The sequence below is a fragment of the Myotis yumanensis genome, unplaced genomic scaffold, assembly GCF_028538775.1.
Source record: "Myotis yumanensis isolate MYYU_CA2020_CCGP unplaced genomic scaffold, mMyoYum1.0.hap1 SCAF_8, whole genome shotgun sequence".
Lineage (NCBI taxonomy): Eukaryota > Metazoa > Chordata > Mammalia > Chiroptera > Vespertilionidae > Myotis > Myotis yumanensis.
This window is the reverse complement of record NW_027223759.1, coordinates 9,875,258-9,890,566: the sequence shown is the minus strand read 5'-3', so window position 1 is coordinate 9,890,566 and position 15,309 is coordinate 9,875,258. Positions and strand designations below refer to the sequence as shown.

The 15,309-nt window shown below is 44.4% G+C and overlaps 1 protein-coding gene across 6 annotated transcripts in view; it reads right to left on the bottom strand.

Annotated features, from left to right (window-relative positions):
- Positions 1 to 532: 532 nt before the first annotated feature.
- Positions 533 to 15,309, bottom strand: part of CDK15 (cyclin dependent kinase 15) — a 73,461-nt gene continuing 58,684 nt past the window's right edge. For 4 of the 6 annotated variants that reach the window (XM_070421858.1, XM_070421863.1, XM_070421861.1 and 1 more), the window contains exons 13-14: positions 5,723 to 5,863; positions 533 to 3,035 (exon numbers count right to left, since the gene is read on the bottom strand). In XM_070421858.1, the coding sequence (XP_070277959.1) occupies positions 5,754 to 5,863 (110 nt within the window). In that variant the 3' untranslated portion in view covers positions 533 to 3,035; positions 5,723 to 5,753. Of the gene's footprint in view, positions 3,315 to 5,722; positions 5,864 to 15,309 lie in introns of all 6 variants that reach the window. The other 2 variants (XM_070421859.1, XM_070421860.1) reach the window with 2 other exon arrangements.

Genomic DNA, 15,309 nt, shown 5'->3' with positions numbered 1-15,309 from the left:
ATTGTAACAGAGGGAAAAGAAGAATGATCTGGAGGGTCTTGCACTGGCAATCAAATGAATGCTGGGCCTGGAAGTGACACGTATCACCTCCACTCACAATTCACTGGCCAGCACGAAGATAGCCCTGCCCACCCACAGAGGGCCGGGAAGTGCCATCCAGTCACGGAGCTCTGCAGGCAAATATTAGGTGAGTAGCACTCGTGAGTTAGTAAGTAAGCATCACTAAAATAACTCACATATCACATTGAACAAAATTAAATTACGTTTTAAAAAGTCAGGTGCATGTCATACAAAAGAATCAATAAAAACGTGGGAGGAAAAACATCTGCACAAACACCAGGCATGCTCCTTTCACAAAATCAAGGAAGAAAGAGTGGAATGGTATTTTGTTGTTTTATATAAAAATTTTATTAAGTTTTTAAAGAAGTGAATTTATGAATTAAAGATAAAGAAGGAAGCATAAGCATAATTTATCTTCCATTGTAATTAGAGAGGATAATTTTAATGATTTCTATTTTTTTAAAATCCCCTTTTAACAATAAAACAAATCTACCCATTCTTGCAACAATAGGATCTTACTATAATTTAAAGTATAGTCTGTCAACAGCTGTTCAAAGCCATTGTCAGACAATGTTGGAATTAGAGGGGACCTTAGAGAATCGCCAATATGAGGATCCCTCCTACAGCTTTCCATATCTTCTGGGTGTAGAGGAAGCCCACTAGAGAGTGGAACTCATTCCATTGGTGGCAGGTTGAAAGTGTTGGAGAACTCTTCCTGCTGTGTAAACAGCACTTTCTCTGAGCTTTCTACGTATTTGTCCTGGCTCCACAGCCACCCAGCAGAAGGCCAACCACTTTGCTCTGTGAGAACCCTCAACCCTCTGGATGGAATTTCTCTGTCTCCTGGGTTTTCTCTCTTGAGCTGTTCTTCCTTGTGCCTTGATCCCCATGCCCTCTGTTCTCCTTGTAGCCCTTCTTGAAGCATGCGGCACAGAGCTGGGGCTAGGGGTGCAAAAAGCACAGACTTTGGGGACAGAGTCTGAGTATCAAATCCTAGTTATTTACATTTGATTCTGTGTTCTCTGTGAAGTGGGGAAGAGCTACATCCACCTCTTAGTCTTAGGAGGATCAAACAGAATTGAGTCTGTAAACTAATAAATGCACAAGAAATATTTCCTTCCATGTGGTGTTTCTTTCAAAGTGTGATGGATAGAGTTAAACTTCATCGTTTGGATGTGATCTCGTCAGAGGAGTAAACTCCATCCCCTCTCTGTGACACCATCCTATGACTTCATTTATCTCACTTAAAAGTGTAGCATTATCTTTTGTGGATGGTCAGACATACTATTAATTCATATTGTACCAATTTCCACTAAGTCACAGCCTTATTTAACTTGTTGACATTTTGAGCCTGAAGTGTAAGAAGTTCAATCAGATGAAATTTGATTGGAATAAAGGTTGTATTGGCTTGTTGCAAATTAGTTATTTACATGTTGTTTGTTTTTAAGACTTTATTTTTTTAGAGCAACTTTAGGTTCAGAGAAATATTCAGCAGAAGTTACAGAGAGCTCCCATATACCCCAGCCCCCACCAGGCGTGGCCTTCCCCATCGTCAACATCCCCAACAGAGTAAGATATTCATTATAGTTGATGAACCTACATTGACACATCATTATCGACCAAAGTCTACTAGTGTAGTTTACATTAGGATTCACTCTTGGGGCTGTGCATTCTATGGATGTGGACAATTTATAGTGACATGTCTCTGCCGTTACAGTACCAAACATAGTTTCATTGTCCTAAGAACCCTCTGTGCTCTGTCTTTTCATCATCTCCTCCCTCCTAACCCCTTGGCAACCTCTGATCCTTTCAGTGTCTCCATAGTTTTTACCTTAACTCTGGTGTACTACCTTGGAGGAGTTAACTTCTCTGAGCTTCCGTTTTCTCCTTTGTAAAATGGAAATAATAAATGAATAATAACAGTATTTACTTCAGTGGGTTGTATGAATAAATTGTGTACCTTCTCTGATTTTTACTCAACTGATTAATAAAAATATTTGACCAGGATGGGACTCAAGACTGAACCTTGTAACACACCACTATCAGCCTTTCTCTAGGTTGAATAACCACCGTTCTTTGAATTCACGTATCTGTCCCATCCACCCAGCCCACACAGTTTTGTATTTCAGGTATATCTGGACAGGCTTTGTCACATGCCTTACCAAAACCAAGTACTCACTAAGGTAGATTTCGTTGGACTGTTTGTATCCCTTTTCCCTTCTTCCATCTCAGATTTTGGGTGGATAGGTACTATTTTTTAATTCTTTCTTAATGAGTTTCTCCTTGTTCTTCTGAAGGATCCATAAAGGTCTCTGGTTTCCAGGCTACCACATTTCCTGAGTAGATGATCCTTTGACAAAGTAATTTGAGTTGTCCTGGCTTCTTTCAGAAGGAGTCATTGAAGAAGATGATACATGTGTTAGTTGAGACAAATCTCCCATTTCATTTCAGGGTCACATGTGTGCATATATGCATGCATGTCTGATGGTGCAACAGCATTTGAATTACGTCTTTGGAACTCTTTGCTCCTATCTGTTTACCCAGTATCTCCACCATCAAACCAGAGCTTAGGTTCCTCATCACTTTTGCAATCATCACAGACAATTAGGATTCAATAGAAGGAGATAAACTGAAATTTAATTCTAAGCAGCAGCTCAATCCAAACTCCTAAAATCTGGCTGGCTGGGGCGGTAAAGTGTTTTGATGGTGCAGGAAGCGAGGGAAGGAGTGCCCTAGGAAACCATAACAAAGAGTCTTAAGCAAGTCCTTTGGTCGACAACTTTATCCAAGAAACCATCTTCTCTGGAGGCTGTTTTAAACCTTAGACGAATCCTCTCCTTGCCACAGAAGTCCTTTTGTTGGGAGGAATTGTAAGTGAACACAGGAGTGACAGGCTTCCGTAAGCACAAGCCCAGACTCCGAATTCTTTCCATTGTCACTCTCCCGTCTGTCCCGTTGTCCTTCCTGCCAGGGATCTATCAGATAACGAAAGGGACAGCATTACTCAGAAGTCCTCTTCTCAGACTGTTTCAGGATGTCTAATGTTTGAGCCAATCACTGTGAAATTCTAGGCAAATGACAATAGCAATAGCCTTCCATTGCTTTTCCTTCAAGTATGATGTACCGTGGACATAACACATTTAAAATATTTCAGGTCACAGGTGATATTTAAAATCCTGGTCCAGTGTGGAGTTAAATTAGAAACTTCTCAGTAAGCTGAAGCAAATTAAAACAGAAACAGCAGTAATGCAGCCCTGGACGTAAATGAAGAATAAACAAAAAATAAAAATAATAATGACATTGTACAGACTGAGTCAGGAAAACCTGTTAAAGATTATTGCAAAGTTATTGATGGAATTATATCTATTGATAGAAAAGGTGATAATAAATGGTAACAGAGGCAGCATTACCCTTGGTAATAAGAACTCGGTAAACTTTTAAAATAATCAAAAATCTATCTTTGGATCTACAGACTATAGTTGCACCACTTTACACCCCACTGTTCAAAACACACCGAGCTTTGAAGTAAGATGTGTGAAGTGCCTGGCACATGGTATATGCACAGTAAGTCTTAGTGCCCCCTATGTCTCCACTGTGGACACCATCTACATTCTTACCAGACCTGAAACTGACATTTTGAGGGTCTTTTAAGAGTCTTAATGTTGAGGCGCTGCTGGCAGTTATAAGTCCTAATACCCCAATTTACATTTTGAATCTCTTGAAAAGTGAATATTTTAACATAAATTCAATTTAGTGGAAAAGACTTTCAGGCCCCAAGTGTCCGCTGATTACCACTTTAGTCTCTTTAACTTCCAGATTTTGCTGATACCAAGCCATTTATTAAGCAGTTTAATTGCTTTAGCTTTTCCCTTTTGTGGTTCATCTCCGATGGGTTTTATCTCCTTGCATTAGTACCAGGGGCCCAGGGACATGGTGAGATTACTCCAGTAGAGGCCCCCGCCCTCCTTCAATTGTTGGCATAAGCATCTCGTTTGCCACCCTGCATTTAACCGATTTTCCATTGTGACCAATTCACATCTACAGGTAACAATTCTTCGTGAAAAGTCACTATTGGTCAGAGAGGCAGGTTCTAAATAAAGCAAAATAACAACAATAGAAGTGATAAAAATGCGTAATGTAGCACCACTATCTGAAACCATCTCCATCCCTGTCGTTGATAATTCTATGAAGCACAAATCCCACACTGTTTAGAATGTAGCTAAAGTAATTCTATTCTCATAACTAGTGGGTTTTAAATGGCATAATTACACAATATAATCTCTGCCCTAGAAAACATTCTGCTGGGGAAATTTCACATTATTGTATTGCCGGTTGTAATTCCAATTATATATTGTCAAAATACAAACTTAGGTAGTTCATAAAATGCTCTGAGGAATAGCTATAATTCTAAACATCCCTGATCTTTCCAAATTTCTAAGATTCTTATAAGATCCAGAGGGGAGACTCCTAGATGTGTACATCATGTCTTTAGATATCAACAGCCAAGGAAAGAGCCGAGACAAAGTGGCAAAGAGCTGAGTCCTGCCATGTGAACAATGTTGGGGTGTAGGGGAGTATGCCAGTGGTGACCATTCAGGTCCCAAAAGTTCTGTTAGGAAGCATAGCCAAGCGTGGTTGCCAAATGGGTGGCCAAATCATAGTCTAAGGTTTGTGGCTTGGGATCTAGCCAGAGTCACCTAAAAGGATGGCTGGCTGGCTGGCTGGCTCTATGCGTGGGTCCCACCTTGAGTCCTCTGTTTAGATCACTTCCCCCTCTGCCCTCCATGGAAGGCCTGGTGCGAGAAGTGCTCTTGTAGCATCGAGGGATGTCTGTACTATGGTAGCTTTGGGGGTTGCCCCACCTGACTTCCTGTGCCTACAGCAGAACTACCTTTAGGGTAGCTTTGGGGAATCCTTCACAGCACCTCTTCCTCCTCAAGATTACTGTGGAAGGCTGGGCTACCCCTGGTTGGTAGAGGGGACACTTGAGAGCAGCTGTGTCTGGGACATTTGTGGATGACTCCTGAACTCACCCTGAATGAAAGGACTCCCTGTAACAACTCCCAGAAGGTGTGGTCTAAGAAGCCTGTAGTAGTGATGACTTGACTCTCATTGGCCTCTAAAACCGTCTCCTGGTCAGGGCCAGGCTCTGGACCAGGTCTTCTCTGGCATATGGAGGCAGGTCAGGTGGTCACTTGCACCACCACAGCGACCAAGCATCCTGGTTCACCTGGAACTGGGTCAGTTTTAGCACCAAACGTCCCACAGTCCCAAGACACCCCCAGGCTCAAGCGCACAGGGATGGTTGCTCACCCTGACCTTTGATTGTGTCCTATTGGCAGACAGAGGAAATGCTGTAGTTAAGGGAATACAGTATGACAGCTGTAACCCTTTATTCCACGCATGTCAGCTGAAGGCCTCACCATGACCTTCCAGCTTTGCTAGGAGCCTTGTCACTCCTTTGGGAATGGGAGAGACAGGTGGTACCCACCATCGCCCTCTTTCACAGCCAGAGGAGGCAGGGCCGCCTGTCCCTAGAGAAGGAATGAAGCGCCAAACACAGGGCAGAGGTGCTCTGGGTCCGTGAACCAGGGCCTCCCCTTCAGGCGGCGATCACTTCTCAATCCTGCCCACCAGGAGCCTCTCTGTTGGGACCACTTACCTGAAGGATCTGGGCGATGTTGCCTTCCTTTTCACCAGCATTTGCTAAAGTGGCCTGTGCGGTGACCTTTCCGGTAGGAAGACAAAAGGTCATACATTTCTGGCTTCAGCCCCACTCCTGAAACTGTAAACAAAGACTCCTCTGTATGGGAAAAAAGGAGAAAAGCACCAACGTATTATTTCCTGGGATTTCACGGTGTACGTTTTATGTCTTTGTAATATTCGTCACCCGAAGAGACATCAAAATATGAGCCAGACGTACCCACCAATAAATTACACTGACTCATGGATAACTGACTTCACCGATTCTGCTAACATCTGTCAAGCGGCTCCTGTTCAATCCACTTCAATGCATGTTTACCAAATGAACACTCGGGTAAGGCCTAGGTGTGGAAGGTGGTAAATGTAGGAATAGAACGGGGAGACACACACACTAACAAACAAGGGCCAAAAGTGCAAACAAAGAACCAGGACAGCCCCTCCCCTAAGTCTACAAGGAGCCTGGGAAAGGCATGGGCAAGGCCCTAGGTGCCTTGAAGGATGGCCCCATCAATAGTCAAGGACTTCTAGGGAGGGCATTTCTGGCTGAGGGATCAGCCTAAGGAAAGGCATGAAGGAAGCAAAGTGTTTGAGAGAATTGCCAGTAATTGTGCATGGTTAGAGCAAGGCGAACTGGGAGATAAAATTGGAAAAATAGAACCAGAAGGTGAAGGGAGTTAGTTATCAAGCCAAGGAGTCTGAACATTTGTCCCAGGGACGATAGGCAGTGGGCGCCTTGCTGGGTTAGGTATGTTTTGGAAAGTTTCAGACCCTGTTACATTAGATACCTTTAGGCAATCTATTTAAATAGACTCTAAATGCAACTTTTGTAAATTAAAACTTTTTTTGAAAAAAGATATATTACATTTGTCATCTGACTGATGTATTTGGGTAGCAGAGTGCGGGCAGTTCGTGTGATTGTAAATGCCTGTGTCTGCTAAGTGTATTGTTCCTGGTGCTTCCTACACTGACGTCATGGGCCGAGACCTCCTAAAGGTAACATGTTAAGGGGCTCATCTGCAGAATGGGGATAATACAACGTCCTGGCAGATTGTTCTACGTCTGAAGAAGACCTATACGAAACATCTTGGGTGGTTCCTGATACATTATATACTTTTAACAACTATAGCCGTTGTTACAAGCATCAGCAGAGATTTCAACTGAGCGAAAGTAAGAGGCAACAGCCACATTGTCACCAAGCACACCCACAACACCTCCTAGGGCATCTTTCCACACAGGCAAGGCTTTGCCAGGCTCACAACCGGAGCAAACCCGCGTGGCTGTAAATATCCCGCAGTTTACAGAAAGAGAAGCTTCTAGATCTGGCGCACCGAGGGCCTAAAACGCCTGAATAATATTGTTTGCTGGGAGCTGCTCACACCCGAAGGGAGGAACTAAATCTGCAGAGTGGGCCCCGCCTCGCTCGGCCTGCGCTGACGCTGTGAGTGATCTGTGGCCTGACCCCTTGGGCTTGGAAACACATATTTTCCAGGGTTGAAAGGGGAGACATCAAGTTTTGTTGATACGCCTAATACATTTCCAGAGGTGCATTTTAATATGCAATTTTATATTCAACTTCCTTTTTAGCTCATGCCATAGCATAAACAGTCAAGCAGCTAAAACAAACAGTGCAGAAACGATGGATTACTCTCAAATCAACGCAAGTCCGAACCGTCTTGGGAACTTCCCTCAGGGGGGAGAGTCTTCTGGCCTTGGGGACCGTGACATGAAGGTCCCCTGAGGCTTCCTTGCCCCTCAAGAGCAGCAGCTCCTCAAAAGCAAGGAGAGAGGGAAGAGGGAGAGGGGGGAGAGAAAGGGAGTGAGGGGAAAAATAAGGGAGAGAGAGAGAGAGACTATCTGACGGAACAGTCCTGGGAAAGCAATCAGTTAATCAAAAGGATTCCAATTTGGCCACGGACTGCCCCACTCTCCTTCCCAATTCATTGGGGGGAAAAAGAAAGAAAAGAAAAGAGAAAAAGAAAGAAGGAAAGAAGCATCTGAGCAGCTATCCTGCAGCAATCTCACAGACGCAAAGCCTTCCACTGGCTGACTCCTCATTAGCTTACTGAGTCTGACAGCATAATTATCGCGGCCGCTCGCGCTTAGAATAAATAAATACGAAAGTGGGTGTTTAAACACTTTTTGAGAAGAATTTGCAGTCATCTAGACAGTCCGTAGGACAAGTTTATTTAAAACTTTTAGAGTTTTATGTATTCAGATCATTTCGGAACAGGATAATGAGATAGTTGTCTTTCAGTCTAATTGAGTTCCTAAGCTCCTGTCACCCCTTTCAAACTTTGCTTTAACTTTCCTTCCTTTAGAAATCGGATCCTGGTGTCTCCGTTTACTCTTCCTGGCTGAGGACCGGGGGAAGGCGCAGGGCACTGGAGTGCAGAAAGCGGCTTAATGGGATTGAGGAGCTAAATAACCTTTCAAGGAAACCGGATAATCAAATCTCTTCTACTTGTCTGTAATGGCTAAAAGAGAGAGCACAAGTTAAAAAGAAAGCTTGGAAATAAGACCATCATTTCAAAATGTCCTGCAATTTCTCGTGTCACGTGGTTTTTGCACTGCTCTCACCCATCGTCAGCCCATCAGCCAGCGTTGCTAAGTCCACTGAATTATTCCGAGTGCACACAGCCGTGTGAGCACGCGGTCATTTTAGCTCATGTGTATGCATATAAGCTTCACATCTGTAAAGCCCAAAGGATCATACGGGGCTTTAAATGGAAGTTGCTAACTAACAAGGAGTTCACTTAAACCTCTGAGTAAGGGCACAGCACATACGCATTTCCGATGAAAGCAGATGATCTTTCCTTATATAACTAATTAGTGCCTATTTATCTTTTCCTCTCCCTCCCACCTCTCATTCTCCCAGGACCAAATTTATATGGACCCTTACATTCAGTAAGTTAAAAGCTTTATAAAATAAACATTCTGCCAATCTGGGATAAAGGAAACGAGTATTAACCCGTTGTGCAGGTTGAGAAATTGAGGTTTATGAAGGTCCATAATGCATCTTACATTGGGGGAAAAAGGAGAAATCTCGGGTCCTTTACTTCTCAATTCAGAGCTTAGAATTCCTGCAGCGTTTGCCATATTTCATTCTTTTAACAATAGAGGCAATATAACATCAACATTAAAGAAAACTTTACAAGAGGAAAAAATTACCCACAATCCTCTTAAATTGGAAGAGCATTTTTATTTTTATATCCCACCTTTCCATTTTGTTGACATGTATAACTCGTTTCACAGGTGCATCATAATATGTAATTTTTTAAAAATATATTTTATTGATTTTTACAGAGAGGAAGGGAGAGGGATAGAGAGTTAGAAACATCGATGAGAGAGAAACATCGACCAGCTGCCTCCTGCACACCTCCTACTGGGAATGTGCCCGCAACCAAGGTACATGCCCTTGACCGGAATCGAACCTGGGACCCTTCAGTCCGCAGGCCGACGCTCTATCCACTGAGCCAAACCGGTTAGGGCCATAATATGTAATTTGTATCCTACTTTTAGCTCATGTCATAGCATAAACATTTCCATATTACCGCACACTCCTGTGAATGATTTGAAATGGTAATGTAGTACTGTGTGCTGAGTCAGTACGCCAATGTTTGTTCAATTGGTTCTCTAGTGTTGAATAGATTGTTTCCTTCATTTTTATTTTGTAATTTTTCAAAATCGTAGACAACACTGCAATGAACATTTTTATGCCCAGAGGGTTTTTTTTTCCTGTTTAATTGTGGGGTTTTTTTTTTTGTATAATTTCCAGGAAACAAAGCATAGGGTTGAAAGTTGTGACCATTTTTATAACTCCTGATATGTATGCCATAATGCTTTGCAAAGATTTCCCCAACTGACACCAACATCAGCAGAGAATTCTTTTACCATAATCTCACAAACACTAGGGGTCATTAGATTAAGGGAAAAAATAAACTAATTTATTAACATTTATTTGTATTTATTTAATCACCAGTAAGGCTGTCTATTCATTCCATGTGCTGATATATTTTTTTCCCTTTGCAGAAATTGCTATTTTATACCTTTGCCCAATTTTCCATTGGATTCCCAACATTTTTCTTATAAAATTGAATGAGTTATAGTGAAACAAAAAATAAACCACCATTGATTAATAAATTGAAAAACCCAAGGTGATTTTTGTATTAAAAAAAAAAAAAGAACAGAAACTAAAACAAAAGGCCAGGGGTCTCTGTTAAACATAAATGGAGCCCTCTTCATTGTGAGGTATTAGACATGTTACCTGGGGACATATGGAAACTTTCCTGGGGAGGCTTTAAAATAAACATAGATAGAACAAGAGATCGTGGAAAGGTCATGGGAATCAAAATCTTGGTTCCAATCTGCATTTTGCTACTAAGTTACCATGTGGTCGTTAGGGAGCAGCAATAAGTAAAATGAAAGAGTGGCTTGAGAGTCTGAAGTCCAATCTTGGCTCTCCCACTTACTAGCTGTGTAACTCAGAGCAATTTACTTAGCCTCTCTCAGACTCAATTTTCTAATCTACATATATAAAAGGCTAATATGCAAAGTGTCCCCTTGGGAGTTTGACCAGGAGACTGGTATTTCCATCGATCACTATGACGTGTGCTGATCATCAGGGGGTGGCCCAGAACAAAGAAAGGCCCCGGCAGGCAGCCGGCAGCTGGGGAAGGAAGGCCCTAGCTTGCTGGTCCTGATTGGCCCTGATCGCCAGCCAGGCCTGGGGACCCTACCCGTGCACGAATTATGAGGATAAGAATACCAGCTTCACCCATTAGTGTATAGATTAAATAAGAATTTATGTAAAGCACATAGATGCCCAACAAGTGGCAACCACTCTTATTCTTCCCTGGGTGCCAGGGATTCATCTATGAACTTTATATAATGATTCTATATAAAAACGAGAATATGAAACAGCAAGTCTCTAAGATCCTTTTCCACTCAAAGGTCTCTAATTCTTTCTTGAAAGGTTTGTCTTTACTTGGAGACTTTTTCATGCCAACAAATTAAGGGCTTGGTGGGGGTGAGCAACTTGGTTGACCCAGACTTCTCCTAGCAACACAACCGTATGCAACCCCATGAGCTGGGTCTCAATCCAACATCTCATCTAATGGACTGGAATGGGTTGAGGACAACTTTGGGCATAGAGGGTGAAGAGGTATGTTATGGAGGACACTTCTTAACTTGCTTCTTGAGTACTGATTAATAAAGGATTTAAAAGGTAGAGGGAGTTTCTGAGTTAGGTGACAAACTCCCAGAGGCAGAATAGAGTCCAGAGACCTGGCTTAGAATCTCCCTTCTCTCTTCCCTGCCAACCCTCACCCTTGAAACCTGGCTTCTAGAATGACAAAATATTCTGGTTAAATTTTGAATAGATAGACAATAAAAGCGATAAATAGATTTGATATCATTAGTATATAAAAACTAGACTAAATTTCACTAATACATGTTAAAGAATGTTTACATTGTTGCAAGAAGAAGGTGGATAGATAGATAGATAGATAGATAGATAAGGAGTAAAAATCCGAATGAAATATAAGTCAGAATTGGGCTACTATTATTAAAAAAAAGACACATTCAGAATAATGTTAGATGGTATTAAGAGGAGGATGACATTCTTCTCCCTGGATATTCTTCCTCCCTAACCATCCAGACCTCATCATCTTTCACGACCCACTCACAAAGCCATCCTCCATCCCCAGGAGCTAATTTTTTCACTTCCTTTGAATACCCAGAGCACTTCACACTTGATCTGCAGCTGTTTAGATAGTTGTCTCATTTCCTTAAGGACTGTAAGCTCCTTGAGGACAGGGTCCATGACTAATTCATTTTTGTATCCCTCAACATCTCACCCATAAATCTCCGATGGATGAACTGGAACATAATTCTTCCACTATGTTAGGAAGCTGAGTCTATGTTGGGTCCATAATCTCAGAGGTAAGCAAAATAATTGGAACAGGTTCAGAATAGAATCATGAAACAAAATGATGAAAGAGTGAGAAAAACAGAACTTATATTTGGGGGGAGAGGAAGGTCAAAGAAAGTCAGCCTAGAGAAGTTTGGAAAGTGATAGCAAGGGATCTTCAAACATATTAAAGAAATAGTATTAAAAGGAGGCCTGAAGTTCTTTTTATTAGAGAAAAAAACAAAAAATTACTCAGGTTTTAATGGGCATTATGAGTCAGCCTGCCGAAGACAGACCAGAGCTTAGCTACTAGCGCGGCGTGATGAATGGCTGAGGTATGCCATACTTACCCCATTCCCTACAAGAATGAAAGTGTGACAAGAAGGACTCTGGTAAATTGTTTTTGCAAAATTACTTGTAAACAATTGCAAGCTTTTAAATTTTAGGGTTTTTCCCCCAAGATGCTGAAACCTGTTTAAAGGAGAAGGGGCAGTTAGCCCAGGAAAGAATGGTAGGGACCCGCCTGGGATTTGGAAAGCAAGATGGGTCCAATCCACAAAAAGACAGACGGCCTTTGATGTCCTGGCGATCAAGGACCAGGGCTTAAGGACCAGACTCTTAAATCGCGTGGCATTTACTGCCCTAGATTAAAAATAAAAAAAAAATACTTTTGTGCATCAGTGTCTGTGATTCAACACATGGCAAGCTTCCAAATTCAGTCCTAACCCTCAGGGGGTAACGTTTGGACGGCTCCCGGCAGGAACAGCGTGGAGCGCGTTTCTGGAAGGGGCAGCTTAATGGTTTTCTGCTCTCCCCACCCCAAAACCATTACAGCGTTCCTTTCCCAGAGCCCAGGTTCAAGCCGAGGGCAAAGGGAATTAAATGAAGAAGCTGAAACTGCAGCTAAGACCAGGGAGTTGCCAAGGGCCTAATTTTAGGCCCTGGCTGCCCCAGCTGATGCCCTGCTCTGCTGGCTCGGCCAGGAGGACCCCGGCGTGGCCGTCCCGGTGACGGTGACGGGGTGAGAAGAGCGTCTGCCTAGCCATCTGCAAAAGCGATCAGCGTGGCGTTGGTGTGTTTTCAGAGGGAATCCCAGTGACTTCTCCTTCGGCAAATGTTTCTTCAGGTGTTCGAGAATCAATAAGGGAAAACGTCGGCACCGGGCAGAAGTCCCCACATGTTTGTCCTTCTAACAGTCACGCTTCTCCACCTCGGAGTGCTCCCCAAAAGGGAACCGATCCCGGAATCCCTGGATTTTCCTGGCAAGCAACTCCCTGCTTTCCTCTGGCCACAGCTCACTGCCACAGCCTCAGTGCTGCCCAGCACGCCTCAGGCTCTGTGACATGCACCTGGAGGGGTGGCAGCCATGCTTGCTCTTGGGGAAGAATTTCTAGGTCTCTCCCCCACTGGGGTTCAGGCTGTCCTTCCTCTCTTCACCTATTTCCCAGCCGCAGGTTTCATGCTTAAGGCGTCCCCTGCAGAGGGTAGACAGTGAGACCTGGCCTCTCCCAGATCAAAGGGGAAACAATAGATTTTAAAGCGACAACTTTGTTATCCTGCACCCGGAATAATACACGGATAGAAATATAAGCCCCCAAATCACACTCCACTCTGAATTGTCACCAGAGAGCAACACTGCTTGCAGAATTATGGCAAAGGAAACTCCCTTCACAAACCACTCCCAAGAGCATGTCTTCCTTTTGCACAATTCTCATGCCTGGGCCCCCCGCTGGGGACGGGGGATACACATTCTGTGTCCCTACAGGTTGGGAACTATGATCATCGGCCGGTGTTCCCTATCCGAAAAGGAGACTGTTTTTTATACATTTTTTTAAAGAATTTATTTTTATTGACTTCAGAGAGGAAGGGAGAGGGAGAGAGAGAGATAGAAACATCAATGATGAGAAAGAATCATGGATCGGCTGCCTCCTGCACGCCCCACACTGGGGATGGAGCCCACAACCTGGGCTTGTGCCCTGACCGGGAATCGAACTGAGACCTCCTGGTTCATAGGTCGACGCTCAACCACTGAGCCACGCCGCCCGGGTGAGACTGTTAATAAAGGCTCACGGCGACGGGCGATGAAAAAGCAGGCTGGCACTGCAGGCCGAGGGAGAGCATCCCTCAGGGGCTGTGCCCTGGGTGAGGCCCACTGTTGTCGAGGGGCACAAACTGGCCCCACCACTTCTCCCTCTTCCTCTGTTTTCCTTCCAGTTTTCCTGGAAGATTCGCTTTCCCTGTCTACTTGTCCCAAGTCCCCCGTGTTGGTCTGTCTCTAAACCTGCTTCTGCAGCCCTCCCGCATGCACACATACACACATACACGCACATGCGCGCCCCTGCCGCCCCCCTTCCCGTCTCTTGGCGCTGGCCCTTTCATCCTCTCCCTCGGGGATTTGAGATGTCGCTGCAGGAAGTGCTTGTCGGCCTAGGCAGCAGCAGCAGGGCCCTGTGGCTTTGACAAACCTCATTTAATTGGGAGGAAGCCAGGAGAATTTGAAAGAACTGAAACATCCACGATGCTCCTTTTATCAGGCATAATTTAAACTCTGCATGGAAAAACCCCTATATGTATAAAGAAAAGTCAACTTCCCTCCTGCTGCGAGCACTCTCCGTCTCCCCCCCAGCGCAGGCCGCCTCCTGCAAGATTTCACCTTTTCATTTCTCTGAAAGTGTCAAAGCAGATTTGGGCCCTGTGGCTGGGCGAACAGCGAAGGAATACAGATCGTCCTCTCTGTTACACCCACATGCGTGCGCGCTCCCCCCCCACCGCCCCCCGCGGAGCCCCTCTGTCAGTGGCTGTGCTTCAGATGGCCCGGAAAATCAAAACCCACGTTCCTCACAACACGTCAGTGTGGACGGTGCTGTTTCTTCCTAATTACCCTTCATCAGGCAAAAGCTGACGCCAGAGAACTTGGAAGATCCCAGCAGTTCTCTGTGTGTAGAATAACAGATCCTGGAGGAGGACCAATGGGAGACGTTTCTTTAAGTGGAGAGAGGGGAGTGTGTGTGTGTGTACACCCAAGCGTGTATACTTGCCTGGCGTGGTAGCTAGAAGTCCTAAGCCCCAGAGGAGAAAGCTAAGGAGAGATAGAGGGGCTCAGAGTGGAGAGAGAGGAGGGGATGGGGATGCAGTGGGGGGTGAGGGACCAGGAAGGTACCAGTAAGAATTCCAGGTCCCCGGGAATGCGTTTTGCTCAGCCACAGGCCAAACCATGTCCCTTCCCTCCTTTCAAATTCCGCTCCAGGCTCAAACCAAGATGGCGGCATAGGTAAACACCGGAGTTTGCTGCCTCGAACAACCACTTCAAAAATACAACTAAAAGACGGAACGGACATCATCCAGAACCACAGGAAAGCTGGCTGAGTGGATGTTCTACAACTAGGAGGAAAGAGAAAAGCATACCGAGGCTCAGAGGAGGCGCAGTGCTGAAGTAAAATACTAAGGTTCGGAGTGCATGTGGAGCGGGCTGGAGGCTGAGGGCGCGGTTGCTTTCAATCGGGAGGGAGTCTCAGGCTCTGAGCTCCAGTTCTGGGCGAGTCTCTAAGGACCCAGACTCATACGGGAGAAGCGGGACTGTCTGGCATCGCTCAGAACCCTAGGGCAGCTTTCTCTCCGTGGGGCTTGCAGCGACTACT